Genomic DNA, 15030 nt, shown 5'->3' with positions numbered 1-15030 from the left:
TTATTTTCCTGCTTTCACTCTTGTCGTTTGCTGCCCAATTAGCTGGCGTGTCGCGTCTGCATTGCCTTTTCAAATGCATTTGAATTTGAATAAATGAAATGAAAAAAGGCGTCCGTGCGTACAAATAATTGCATGAAATCTCACAAGCTTCTTTCCGCTCCCACTTACCATAGAGTTGATTTCAAAGAGGGAGAGACCAATACATTCTAAAATATTACTGAATGGAGTGATATTTCTCATGTTGGGTCAGTTGATTAAAAAAATGTCTGAACTGCAGTGCTATCTCATTCCACTAAAATAATAATATTTTTTTAAAAAATCCGCAAATGGCCTAATTGTTCATAATTATTGATAAGAGCTAAAGAATGAAGTCTCCAAATACTTTATATTCTTAAATACCTACAGGTAGTCCTCAACTTACGATCACAATTGCGCCAAAAATTTATGTAGCTAAGCAAGACAATTGCTAAGTGATTTTTGCCCCCATTTTGCGACCTTTCTTGCCACGGTTGTTAAGTGAATCACTGCAGTTGTTAAGTTAGTGCCACGGTTGTTAAGCAAATCCGGCTTCCCCATTGACTTTGCTTGTCAGAAGGTTGTGAAAGGGGATCACATCACCCTGGGACACTGCAATCGTCATAAATATGAATCAGTTGCCAAATGTCTGAATTTTTGATCCCATGACCAAAATGCTACAAAGGGTGAAAACCGGTCTTAAGTTGCTTTGTTCAAGAATAAGGATATAAGCAATAAGGAAATAGTAAATCACTTCCTTATTATTGCCAAGAAAATTATGAGGTTGTCCATGAAATCCCCAGAGATTGAGATTTGACAGAAGGGAGAATTTATAATGTTATTTACCAAATTTTGATGACATGACCATGGGAATGCTGCCACAGTTGTAAAAAATGCCTATCAGTCACTTTTTTTGATGCTGTTTGGGCACCTCACAAATGGTTGTAAGTTGAGCACTACCTATTTTTGATGTAAGTTCAACTGATAGAAGTCTTTATCTTTAGATTATCTTCTCGTTTATTCAATCTGCTCTATAAGTGACGCTTATGACTGAATTTCCATGCATCAAAAATCATAGTAACTTTAATTCTTCAGCTCTTTTGGTTTTACTTTCCCTATTATTGGTCTTTCCCTATAATCTCTTCATGGAGAAGAAAACCTTAAACCACCTTAAACAGTTAAAAAATGAGCAAACCTATAGCCATGTATATGCTTATATATACCGTATTTTGCTATGTTAAGCACTGCCATTTCATCAATCATAGTAAACAATAGCCAATTGGATTCCGTCGTCCTGTGTAACAGTGTAGTCCATAGGAAAAACACTGTGGGTTTTCCTTCATTCACTTTTATGTTGTTGGAAAATCTTTTTCAGACAGTTGAATTTCTTATAAAATTATGGGTATTACCTGCACGTCCTTTAAATTCAAAAAACTGCATAGCAGAATGACTAGTCTCTATACTACACACGCGTTTTTCTGCTTTCCATTTTAAGGAGCAATTGGCCTCTTTCTTTGATTTTTGCATTAAAGTTCATTAAGGCTAATTAACCAGCAGCTTGCCTGCAGAAATCCTGGGCACTCCATCACTCGAATTTTTAAAAAGAGACCTGACAGTCACTTGTCAGCGATGGTCTAGATTCTCCTGCTTGAGCAGGGAGCTGGACTAGAAGACCTCCAAGGTCCCTTCCAGCTCATTCCTTCTATTCTATTCTAAAGCTCTCGTTTCCAATAATTGACCAAAATTACATTATTATTATTGCTGATCAGAAGGAGGAGGAAGTGGTACATGTTAAGTTACTCTTAAGTACAATTGCTTGCAAAGAGAAATATATACAAGGCTTTGACTATTGGGAATTTTGTGGCATTTGGGATTTTGGTTTGAAAATACTTCTATTTTTGATGTATTATGAAACCTTGTTAAAATGAACCATGAAGGAGGAAGGGAATTCCCAATCTTCCTGAATGTCAGTTAAATATGAAAATTTGTTGCTGCAGAGGATGATTTCAAGAAGCAGATGATATATAGAATGTACAGATGTCACAAAATTAATATAAAATTAAGGATATCCATACCTAAGCTATGTAGGTTAAAATGCTAATTGACGTAAAGGCATGCGTCTTACAAAACACTTTGTCAATATTAACTGGCAATGATGTGGAGAAAAAACTTAAGAATTTATATGTGCTAGCATATAGTTGTTGAACTTTATGTAAATACCTAGCACAATCATCTAATAATTGTCTAAAGTCCAGCAAACTTGGAGTTCATTTTCATGCAGTTTTGGGGATTCATTGAGCGATTGTTAATGTTTTGGTAAACTTCCTACCTAAAATATAACAATTTAAAGTAGTAAGTTGGAGTTGCCAGCTCTGTGAAGATCCCCATATTAACCTGGACCAGTTCTAACCTGTAGATATCTCAGGTATCTGCAACTCTGCTTTGGTGTTTAAAAAGAGCAGCAGTTCCCAAACTGTTTGTTTTAATCAGTAATTGGTTATTCTAATAAATTATGTAGTTGCCAGTTGTGGTTCAGCTGATAATGGAGATCATACAAGAGTATTATCAGTTAAATAATTCAGTAATTGTGTTAATTCTTTTATCTTGTCCCAGTTAAGAGACTTTGGTGATCTCCCTTCAAAAATATCAGACCCAAAGTTAACAAAAACCAACATAAAATCAACTGTGTCTTTTATCGTTTCTTCTTTGGGGAATTGATTGATTTATCCACTCATTCATCAAATTTATACAGTTTATGTTGCTGCCTATCTCACGAACAAACGATTTTAGGTGTATATTCTTAAGATATACAGAACAATTATTATCATTAAAAAATGTAAAAATCGATTAAAAAAAACATGGTTAACAAAGAGAACAAAGCAATGGTGTGCTTTTCCCATTAGGCACCCCCTGTCATGGCCTATCCTGCTACAACGCCAACAGGAATGATGGGATATGGAATGGTCAGTAAAGTTTGTATTTTAAGTCCTTTGTGGAGCATTGATTTGTTAGACATCCCCTTCCAATATATTTATTGTGCTTGTCTGTGTTTATGGGAGAAGGCTGTTGTTTGACAAGATGCCACATACCCAATGGGCAAGATGAATCTGTTTCAATTCTAGTTTTTTTGTTTCCTGGTTTGTGATCTCAGTTTGCTAGGAAAATCTCTCATGGTAAACTACTCTGAGCACATTATGGGGGGGGGGGGAGTGGGAGACAAACCCCGAAGAATAATACACTCTTTTGCTTCCAGTCTTCTAATAACTTCCAGATGTGCTCCAGAATTTGTACAAATGTACAGTTAAATTTAGAGTTAACTTAAAACAGATGTTTGATATAAGACGCATTAACAATCAGGCTCAGTTATTACAACTGAAAAGAAAGGGGTGCTTTCTGAATACGAATACCTTAAAATGATGCAAGAACAGACGTGAAAGAATTTTGTATGTATTCTCTGGGCTGGAGCTTTTTTTTGGGGGGGGGTGTCTTTTTGGAAAAACAAAGCAGATTCTTGTTGGCCATTCCTAAAATCAGATGTCTCTAAACTTAGCAACTTTAAAACTCGTGGACTTCAACTCCCAGAATTATCTAGCCAGCATGGGAATTCTGGGAGTTGAACTTCACGAGTCTTAAAGTAGCCAAGTTTGGAGACCCCTGCCTAAAAGCACAGAGAGGTTATATAGAGAAAGTCCCTCCAGCAAAAATGACAGCAAAGTGTCTCCAGTGAGTTCTTTGTGGTAGCTGTGATGGCTAACCCATCCTGCTATTCCATAAATATTCTACTGTCTTGTTAACAGAAGATGATGGTTGAAAGCATACTCTTAATGGCGTGGGCATTTCACCATTTTAATTTACTTAATTTCATAACATTAATTCTGTGCTATTCTGGATTTTTAGCCATCCCAAATGGGAGGAGTACCAGTAATGACGCAGCCAACTTTAATATACAGCCAACCTGTCATGAGACCTCCAAATCCTTTTGGTCCTATATCAGGAGCACAGGTAGGTTTTAATTTCTACTCTGCAAGGAAGGCCCTCTGTTGAGAATGACGAAATCGGTTAAAATATTTGTAATCGTTAGTGGCAAGCAGACGTATTTGATTCAGATGTTAAACTAGTTTCACATCCAAGGCAGTTTTCATTCTGAGCCAGATGGATTTGCCCAAATGGGTCTCAAGAAAGCTTATTATACACGAGAAGACTCCAAAGATCTGAGACGAGAGTTGTTCAAAAGAGGTCTTTTTAAATATATTTTTATTATTTTTACATTTAAAACAATGCAATACCGCGAAGTCGAAGTGACCATACATTCACATTATATACAGCTAGTATCAAGCCATTAACAATTACCCTACTTAATACATTGTCTATCCTTCTGTCCAATCACAATATATACATTCTGTTCCAGTCTTGTCACCTTGTCTTATACCAATCATAAAATCTGTTCCAGACTTCAAAATATTCTGATTCCCCTTTGTTTTTAAGTTCAAGAGTGAACCTATCTGCTTCCGCACAGGCCAACACTTTTCTGATTATATCTAGCTCTGATGGTGTATTTTCTTTTTTTCCAGTATTGTGCATAAGTTATGCGCGCCGCAGTTAGTGTATATATATATAATTAAAGTGTATCTTTTTTAATAAAAAATATATTTTTTGAAAAAAGAGGTTTTGAGGTGACAATCAAATTATTGGAGAGGTTACAGTCAGAGTGGTACAAGAAAGATAGAATAACTATTCACAAATGAATTCATAAATTTAAAAAATAGTATTTTTCTTCTGTCAGAGAAGTTGAAGCTGAGGAGGCACCAGAAGAGTTATTAAAATGAATGAATAATACATGTTTTCAGGGGGTGCATTAGAAGGAAAGTTATAAAGAAATGTGTCTCACTATCCAGATGAAGTAGAAAGTTTGTACTTCTGAGACTTAAAAGTATTACGCTGGTTTGGAGGCCTACAAGCGTGCTCTCGTTGTACCGATGCCATTTGGCCTTTCCTTTTTATTTATAATGAAGGAAATGTTCCATTTTTGTTCTTCCCTTACACAAGAATGTGAAAATCGTCCCCTTGGGTGCATTCTGAAATCAAGATGGCACTGAATTCTGTGGTGTCTCTATGTCCACAAACTTGCTTTCTTAAGCATTTGGAAAACACGTGGAAGGTGCCCAAACCCGAGAATTGATTTTGTAAGATAAGAGATCCCGATGCACATTGAAAAGGCTTGTGTCTATTTAGATCTTCAGAAGGAATTAAATAATGTAGAACTTTATAGCAGGGGTGTCCATCCTTGACAACCTTAAAACGTGTGGACTTCACCTGGCAACCTGGGGAATTCTGGGAGTTGAAGTCCACAGGTCTGAGGTGAGGTCCACACGTCTTAAAGTTGCCAAGGCTGGACACCCCCTGCTTTAAAGTATCAAACCAAAACTGTCCTTAGGCTATCCAAAAAACAAAAACAAAAAAATGAGGCCAGCAGTATTTTCACAGATAGGACATATTATGGGAGACTTCAACCATGAGCTATTCCTTCCCCTCTACTCCTGAATGAGACAGCAGCAGAAGAATTTGTAACCCGAATGCTTGGGATTGATCCTGGCCGTGTACTTAAGAATGAGGAAATCAACATCCTCAGTGGAAACACTTTCTGGGTTTGCCCTGGAATTAAACCATTTGTGGTTCCTCGCTGATCTTGGCTTGGCTTTACCAATGTCAGATTTATGAGAGTTTTCTTGCTGAGGGAACAAAGGCTTGTTGTGAAGGTCTATTTGCTAGCCGGGAGTCCCCTCTACTTGACCTGCCTTAGCGTTTCGAAGGAGGAGTTGTTCCTTTTGGTTCACCTGTGCGCGTTGGCGATTCCTTTGTTAGTCAAGCTGCACGAATGTGAACTCAATATATCAACCAGAGCAACTAGAGTGAATGAGCCTGGACTTTTCACCATTTTCCATGGAACTGAAAGAGGCCATTCATGTCCCTTTCTCTTCCTTCATTAAACCTCCCCATGGTTTCCTCATTCTTTTCTCTTCCACATCCACCTGCTTCTCCCCAGCCACAAAAGCACACTTCCTATTCTGTGTGTGGTCCTGACCTACGGATAGGTTTTTTGCATTTAAGGGTGCTTGTAAGAGGCTATCAACGTGACCAGTTTTAGTAACTGCTACAGTCAGAGCTTTGCCCAGAGCACAACAGAAAATATCTCAACCATCGCTCAGCGGGCAAGAGCAGAAAAGTCAAAACGTAGACGTTTTACTCAAAGAAGCTCTTATAATACAGAAGCTCAGATACAGCACACTTATCGTATTTTTTGGACTATAAGACGCACCTTTTTCCCTCAAAAAAGAGGCTGAAAGTCTAGGTGCGTCTTATACACTGAATAGAGCATTTTTGGCCTCCCGAAACCTTGCCCCCTTTGCAAAAATGGCCGTGCATAGCCTTTAGGAGGCTTCCAGAGTGCTCCTGGGGGCTGGGGAGGGCAGAAATGAGCGGAAAATGGACCAATTTTTGCTCATTTCCCCCCCCCTCCCCCAGCCTCCAGGACCACTCTATAAGCCTCCTAAAGGCTATATATGTCCTTTTTTTGTTTTTTTGTTTTTTTGTTTTTTTTTTACAAAAGGGCCGTTTTGGGGAGGTCTTTTTTTTATTTGCCTCTTCAAAATCTTGGTGCGTCTTATATTCTGAAAAATATGGTAGGCAGTCAGGTCCTCTATTTAAAACATCCCCAAGGTTTAATGCCTAATGGCTCTTTTGACCCTGCCTTCTTGCCACTTGTTTTATTGTCTTGCATTGTGTTTGGCTAAAGGTCTCGTCTTCCCTCAGTCCCTTTGCTTCCAAGCCTTCCCTGCATCGGCTTTCACAGCAAGAGCCATTTACGAATAACTGATGGCTTCCTAACAGCAAAAGGTTCACCTTTTTCCGTTCAGGCTAAGTGTCTATGGAGATTCTCAGTTTCTGGAGTTCAGAGTGACCAGTTGCCTCTTGAAAAAAGCATCTTTGGGATGTTCAGGCTATAAGGAAATTTATGCGATGGAGAGGAGAAGAGAGGAAAGGAATGCAGCAGAGCATGTAAGAAATAGACTGTACACTACACTATAAGACAGTGATGATTAACCTTTTCAGTACCGAATGCTGCAACTGGAGCACACGTATGCTGGAGCACCAGAACCTGGAAGAGAGCAGCTGGCCGGTGCTCATGTGCATGGCGGCCAGCTGCACTTCCAGGTGCTGTCACGCGCATGCGCACTGGATAGGTGGTCCAGAGCACATGCACACTGGCCAGCTGCTCTCTTCCAGCTGCCGTCGTGCACATGCGCCAGAATCCAGAAGAGGGCAGCTGACCTGTGCCCATGCTCATGACGGAACCCAGAAGAGCAGATGGCGAAGGCTCTGTGTGCCACCTCTGGCACACATGCCATAGGTTCACCATCACGGCTGTAGGAAGTTGACACAACAAGGAAGTTGTGTCAATTACTGAACACTAAGCAAGTAATTTTGGATAACATAAGCTTGTTTATTCATTTGACAAACTTCTAAGGCTGCGCAACTCCCTAAAGACTCTGGATGGTATAGAATATTAAAAGCAGTCAAAACCATTATAACCGAGAGAAAAGAACCATAACCCTCCAGGCTAGGATGGGTTCTCAAGGGAATTTCCAGGACTTCAATTCCCAGAATTCCAAAGCCAGAAGGATCATTGATGAGAATTCTAGAAGCTGAAGTCCACACTCCTGGAAATTCCCAAGGTTGCTCCAGACAGAAATAAAACCCATTATCTTTAACGCTGGCTTTCCGCCCAAATGGGTCTCCTCCATTCCCTTAGCCCAGGGCACGGGGTCAGAGCCAGGGTTTTCATGGCTAACTTAAACCAGGTTGAGGTACGTTGACGTGCTTTCGTTTCCTTTGAGCCGTTTCCTCAACTGAGGGAAATGCCTGGATGAAAGAGACTCCATGCAAGCATTAATACTATCAAAGGCAGAGGAACAAATGCGTTTCGTTTTATTTAACTCCCCTGATGAAGTTGATATCCTGTGCTGGAAACCAGAACATGGAAGGAATTAAAATCCCATGGGGAAGCTTGGATCAGAGTGATATTTTAGGCATTTGTGGGAATCTTGGGTGCTTTTAATAGGATTTTGTTCTACCTTCCCACATTCAGTGCGACTGAACTGTTGTGTATATACGAAAGACTGAAATATTTACTTTTTTAAAAATGCCAATTTGCGGCTGTTGTTTGGAAGACCGTTTCCATGGTAGGAAGAATTAGCTAAGCTTTTTAAGTATCCTGGACCCACTTGTAGATTATATTCTAAACATAACTAGTCTATTTTTAGCAGGAAGCAAATTCTATCGTGACAGTTGACATGGAGCAGGCAGCCACTTTCACATATTGATAATATTTATTTACTTACAGTTTTGAACAGAATTTAAACACAAGGGGAATTATCTTAAAAAGGGCCCAGAACAGTAACGGGGAGAAAAATTCCTTTCCCTTCACCTAATTTGTACAGCCAATCTAATAACATGCCAAGGTGAGAAATACAGAGGTATCTTAGAATATAGCATAACATAGAATAAGAGGCTTGGAAGGGACCTTAGAAGGTCTTCTAGTCCAACCCCACTTGGATTAGTCTCCAGTGTTGTGTTGTCTGTAGTAGACTAACATTGAAAGTGTCTCTCAGAATATCTCTGAGTGAGCCGTATGTAGGCTTAAATCTGGAAACAAGGGTTTTAATTTTAATTTTAATTTCCTCAAGGTTCAGAAATTGCAGTAAAACCAATAGGTAGAATTGCTTATCTATTAGCCAGTATCGCCTGCTCTTGGGAAAAGAGTGTTTCCTCTGGGCTGTCTGTGTTCCTTAACATCCCTATTTGTGGCCTTTGAATTCTTACTAATAAAGTGATAAGAACTAATGAAAACTCTAAAATACGCATATATCAGTGGATGCAGGGAATCCTCAACTTACCACCCATTGCTTAGTGACCGTTTCAGGTTAAAAATGGACCTCCTGGGGAGGGCGGTGCTTACGGCCCAAATTCAAAGTTCTGATACTTCCAAACACACATCCGCCATGGTCACATGATCTTTAAGCACTGGGCAGCCAGCCGGGGTACACAGCCATTTTGCAACATCCTGTAAGTCACATGACTGCGTTTTACGACACTTTTGTCGAAAGCTCAGCATTTGCTTCCAGTTTTACGACCATGGCGTTGGCTTAACAACTACGACAAAAAAGGCTTGTAAAATCGGACATGTCGTTGTGGCGCAGCGGTCAGAATGCAGTACTGCAGGCAAACTCTGCCCACTGCCAGCAGTTCGATCTTGACCGGCTCGAGGTGGATTCAGCCTTCCATCCTTTTGAGGTCGGTAAAATGAGGACCCAGATTGTTAGGGAGCAACGCGCTGGCTCTGTAAGCCGCTTTAGAGAAAGCTGTAAAGCACTGTGAAGCAGTATATAAGTCTTAAGTGCTATTGCTGGGTCACATAGATAGTTATGACCATCAGGAGTTACCACCATAATGGGCAGGCTCCACTACGGTCATAACTCAAGGACTCCCTGCAGTGCAGCTCTACCCTCCTTTTCCTGAGTTGTATCCTTTGGCAATGAAAATGTTGTCCAATGCAACTCATTCTGTCTGGCAGCAAAACTTTCAGACACATTTATTCCTTTTAACATGATTTGCCAAATGCTGAGCCTGGAAACCATCCAAATGAGGGGAAGGCACTCTGCCACTTTGCTGTAATCCTCGCTCCATTTTTAAAGAAAAGTTCTTCCCTTCCAGAATTCTATAACTGACCTCTTTTTTAAAAAAATTCTCCCTTCCCTGTACAAACACACACGCACACATGTAGACCCAACAGTTTAGGCTACGGTGAAAGGTGAGAAGTGATTGTAAAGGCCTTTTGGTTGAAACGCTGACTCTGCCTGTAATTTAAATAGAGAATTTTACCCACTGGACGTGAAGTATCTTCAATATAAAATAAAAAAAGCAAGAGTAGTGAAAAGAAATGGTTGCAGATAGCCCCCTAGAGGGGACAAAAGCAAAATAAGCAATGCTTTATTGTGAACTCCATTGCATAAGAGGAGTGGTGGCGCAGTGGTTAGAGTGCGGTAGTGCAGGCTACTTCAGCTGACTGCTAGCTGCAGTTTGGCAGTTCGAATCTCAACAGGCTCAAGGTTGACTCAGCCTTCCATCCTTCCGAGGTGGGTAAAATGAGGACCCGGATTGTTGGGGGCAAGAGGCTGACTCTGTAAACTGCTCAGAAAGGGCTGTAAAAGCACCATGAAGCGGTATATAAGTCTGCTATCTTTACTTTTTGACATCTACCATACCATTGGAGCACAAATGGTATTTTTCATGCCACGATTCTTTTTTTTTTCTCCTTCCCCTTTTAACCAGTCCACTTCAGCTGTAACTTACCTTTTCTCCTAACTGCTTTCTCCATCATTACATTTCCTGCCTTTCTGGTTCTGTCATTGAGGCCTTCTTTTTCTCTCTCTCTCCCCGTCTCCCTTTCCGCCATCTTCTCCCCCAGCTGTCTGCCGCTTCCAGCCCATCCTCTCAGAGTCCACACAGACCTTCAGGAAACGACCCCTTTGCAGAGGTCTCCTTGCAGGATTTCTTATAGGATCCTTTAGGTATTGCATGTTCACTTTGTGGGTGGGGTGGGGTGGGGTGGGAGAAAGTTGGCCAGCTGGATGCTGCCTCCTCCTAGGAACAACCCCTTCGTCCTCACAGAAGGCTCCCTCCTTGCCACGAGCGCATCAAAATGTCGTTCCCGTTGGAGAGGTCTCTACAAAAAGTTGCATGTTTGGATGGTCTGATTGGATGAGCTCCAGCAAACTTTCCCAATGGTGCGAAATTTTATCGCTGCCACCAAAACTCCGAAAACAACGTCATGTTGGTTGAAAATAATGAAATACGCAGGGTGTGCCTGTTGGATGTGGAGGGAACCTCTGAATCGGATCAGCAACTGGTATCTTGAGATGCCTCTCTTGCTACGTTCCTGGGTGTCGTAAGTGAGCCCCAGGTCCCACAGATCCGAATTTCTCCAGTTTCTCCACTATATTGAGTGCATATCAAACAGATCTACATGGAGATTGTAAATCACTGTAATTTTCGCTCCATAAGACACTCCTGAGCATAAGATGCACCTAGGTTTAGAGGAGAAAACAAGGGGAAAAAATATGTCTGCCTCTGCCTCCCAGCTATTCATCTGGCTAGGGTCCTTGCAGCAAACAGCAAACCCCGCCTGCTGGGGAACGCAGGAGTCTTCACTTGCGAGCAGCTGATCAGCACTTGGATCAGCTCCTGGAATGCCACCGATCAGCTGTTCCAGGATTGCTGCCACTGTTCGCCACTGCTGCCTGCCGCCCATATTCGCTCCGTAAGATGCACATTTTCACCCACTTTTGGGAGGGGAAAAAAGAGTGTCTTTGGAGCAAAAAATATGGCAAATCTTTTTCTAGTCTTATTGTGATCCCATAATAACTTTTTTTTCCTTTTTTTGTCCTTCCATCACATTTTTTGGATTTGTTTTGCATTAGGTTTTTGGCCTAAAAATCCTCTCAACCATGGCCTTCGAAAGAATAATTACTACTTTTGGAGACCCAGTTTGTGTTGTAATTGCCATAAAGCCATTTTGCAGTTATTCTGTTGTCCTCTCTAGCGCTGCTGTGATGAGTTGCCCTGTTTTGACTGTGATTCCATTTCTCCCATCTTCTTGGTTGCCACCTGTATTTTAAATTCCATATTGGGCTTAAAGGTGGCACAAATAAAACAGTTGTGATGACTATGCCACATCCTCCATCTCGGTTGAATGGAAACCAATTGTACATTTGTGTGTCATAGGGCAGTTCTCTCCAATAATTTATCCTTCATTATAGAGTGACGTTGGAGTGGTGCAGTGGCCTAGAGGTGGTGCTCCCGCCTCACAATCAGGAGGCTGTGAGTTTGATCCTAGGTAGAGACAGATATTTCTCTCTCTGGGCACACTGAGAATATATCTGCTGAACAAAACTCCGCATTGGCGACAGGAAGGGCATCCGGCCATTAAACACCCTGCTAGCTCTATTCAGTTGACCAGACTGCACCCCTCATGGGATTATAGAGTCATTAATAGGAGATGATGATGATGATTGTAGAATGATGTTAAGTACATCAGAGATACTTTGGAGGCTTCCTTTAGGTTTTAAACAGGTGGCTAGCGAAGGGCTGAGATCAGAAGAAATTAAGACAGAGTTGTGTGCTGACATTGTTAAGGTGATCTGTGACCTTCCTTGGTGCGCTCTGAGCATTGCTTTCTTGCAGATGTTTCGTCACTCAACTAGGTAACATCAGTGCAGCGCTGCTGATGTTACCTAGCTGGGTAATGAAACGTTTGCAACAAGAAAACGAACCACGCTCAGTGAGCACCGAGGAACCCTCCCACGGTTCACAAGCTCCAGATATCCTCTTCTACCGACAAGCTAATCTTGATTTCCTCTTATTTTCTCAGATCCAGTTTATGTAATCCAGTCTGTATGCCAGGCGGAGTGGATGGAGCGAGGGGGGAAAAAATCCCAGAAAGACCCGTGTGCTCAAGTGACCAACCCTTTTTTTGCAGCTCGGTCCAAACGGAGGTTCTCTCCCAGCTCTCCAGTAGAAGAGACTCAAATCATGCAGAAGCCCACGACAAAGCCCTCTCGGCCAACTTAAGGAAATCTCAGCACCTTCGGCGTGGTATAAAGCCAAGAATTGCCACAAATTTGGTGTGGGATCTTTTTTCTATTCCTCTCCCCTTCCCGCGGTAACTTAACATGTTAGTAACTCCTGCCCCCCCCCCCCCTATTTTATAACATTGATTTGGTAACCTATGAAAGAAGCTACCTATTCTGCTAATTGGTGTTCTGGAAAGCGCTCTTGGGAATGAAGAGCTGGGCGCCTGGTTTTTCCTTAACTTCAGTGGCTTTTCTCTCTAGAGGATCAAATCCTAACACTTTTTATTCTACAGCCCCCTCTCTCCATTTCGTCACCAACGTTAGACTCCCTTACCGAAAAAGTTTTAACTTAAAAAGGAGAACAGGAAAAAAAAACCAACCCAACCCACCGATTTATATATTCCGTTTGCATAGACATTCCTTTATGTATTATTGTTTGTATTTATTTATGATTATCCGTTTAAAATGACAAAATGTATCACAAATCCTCCTCCTCCTCCTCCCCGGAGAAACAAACGCCGATGTATACTATGGGTCTCCCGTTAAAAGAGTTCGTCTCCTTTTATTATTATTATTATTTTAATCCACCGGAAGAATTTCTAGACAATTCTCAATCCACAACTCCTGCCCCGCGGAATATTGGGGCACGTTTCCAGCAGGTTGAAAAATGCCCCCTTTGTGGAATACCCTCCAGGAATTAAAAGAGCAATCGATCGACCCGACAAGACGGAGTTGCCAGTTCTGCTAAAGATTTGGGGAAGAGGGAGGGGGGAACAGCTGACTGGTGGGAGCATGGTTGTCGTTTCCCCCCCCCCCCCCCCCCCCGACCAGGAGTTCTCCTCCGGTGCTTTGAGAAAAAGCTTTTCCTTGCTTTGTGCTTGGCATGCCATTTATCTTACACTTGACATAACAGCCTTTTCCAAATGAATGTGAGGAATTGCTTTCACTTTCAAAGACTTTCCTTCTCTGTATAAAAGAAAAAAAAAACACAAAACGAGGAAGCAACGAGGGAGGGTTCTGGTGTATTACGTGAAGGGGGGAGGGAGGGAGGGAGGGAGGGCGTGGGGAAAAAAAAGACTTCTTTTCTGCGTTTGAATCATGTACCAAGAAACCAAACGAACATCTCAGAAGAGAAGTCAGGCCTTTTTTTGCTATGGGCAATCCAAACCATGAAGTTCTCCAGGGGAAAAGCGCCATGGCATCTTTTGTGTTCGGGATGAGTTCCTGGTGCCCTGGATCCTTGGCGCATAGGAATCCTTTTTGTTCTTTGGTGAAATTTGAAAACAGCACTGTGGATCGGTGCTATGTGTAAATATATCCTATCGGTTTTAGGTGGCATTTGGGGCCTTAACAGGAGGGGATAGTCTGGGGGCATGAAAGCAATTCTGTACATGAATTAAGCATATTTGCTGCGTTGTCTCTGCAGATTCTATTTTTGTTTAAAATGTTATAAAAATGTATGTTAGCAAAAAAGGTGGATTTTCAAATAAAATGCAGCTTCCACAAACCTCTTTTTTTTTTTTTTTTTTTTTGAGTCGTGGTATGAATCTGTTGAGGGTGTGAAATGTATTTCTGTAAGGGTTTCTGGACCAAAATAGCAATGTTTACTTATTGTATAAATCCAGTAAGCGAGAAGAAAAATTATCAACAGCTGCTGCAGGTAATATTATATCCTGTGGTTTTTGGACTGAGGTCTTCGTGAATAGTCCTACACCAGGGCTCTGCAATCCTGAACACTCTTAAGAGTCATTTGGACCCATTTCCCACAGAAAAGAAAACATCGGGAGCCACAAAACCTGGTGGGCGTGGTCAACTCAACGTCACTCCCACCAAGTCACATGACGCACACACCCCAGTCACGCCTACCCAGTCAGTCATTAGGGCATGGAACCAATTGTGAAAAACCGCCAGGAACCACAAAACTCTCTTGACATTCATTCATTTCATTCATTTATTCGATTTTTAGGCCGCCCAATCCCGGAGGACTCCGGGCGGCTTACACAGAACAAGAAAAGAAAAGCTGGACATCTCTCTTTCTTTCCCCCCCCCCCGTGTGTCTCCCTCTTCCCTTCTCTCTGTCTCTATCTCCTGTCTCCCCCCCCCTCTTCTGTATATATATCTGGCTGGCTGGCTGTGTGTCCCGTCCCCCGTCCCCCCGTGTGTGTCTCAGTTGGGGGCTCTTTTCATGTCCCCCTTAAGTTGTTCACCAAAGTGGTACTCGTCTATTTACATGTGGCGGCTGCTTTTGAACAGCTGGGTTGGCAGAAGCTGGAGTGAGTGACAGGAGCTCGCCCCAATGCATGGCAGCAAGCCTGCCGATCGTCAA

General features: G+C 41.8%; 1 protein-coding gene across 4 annotated transcripts in view; it reads left to right on the top strand.

The window, feature by feature from the left end:
• PICALM (phosphatidylinositol binding clathrin assembly protein) overlaps positions 1-13691 on the top strand; it is a 72882-nt gene extending 59191 nt beyond the window's left edge. For 3 of the 4 annotated variants that reach the window (XM_032219266.1, XM_032219265.1, XM_032219267.1), the window contains 3 exons: positions 2919-2978; positions 3913-4017; positions 12503-13691. In XM_032219266.1, the coding sequence (XP_032075157.1) occupies positions 2919-2978; positions 3913-4017; positions 12503-12517 (180 nt within the window). In that variant the 3' untranslated portion in view covers positions 12518-13691. The remainder of the gene's footprint in view (positions 1-2918; positions 2979-3912; positions 4018-12502) is intronic. The other variant, XM_032219268.1, reaches the window with a different exon arrangement.
• Positions 13692-15030: the final 1339 nt, after the last annotated feature.

Source organism: Thamnophis elegans, chromosome 6 (genome assembly GCF_009769535.1).
Source record: "Thamnophis elegans isolate rThaEle1 chromosome 6, rThaEle1.pri, whole genome shotgun sequence".
Taxonomy (NCBI): domain Eukaryota; kingdom Metazoa; phylum Chordata; class Lepidosauria; order Squamata; family Colubridae; genus Thamnophis; species Thamnophis elegans.
This window is presented reverse-complemented; position numbering and strand designations above follow the sequence as displayed.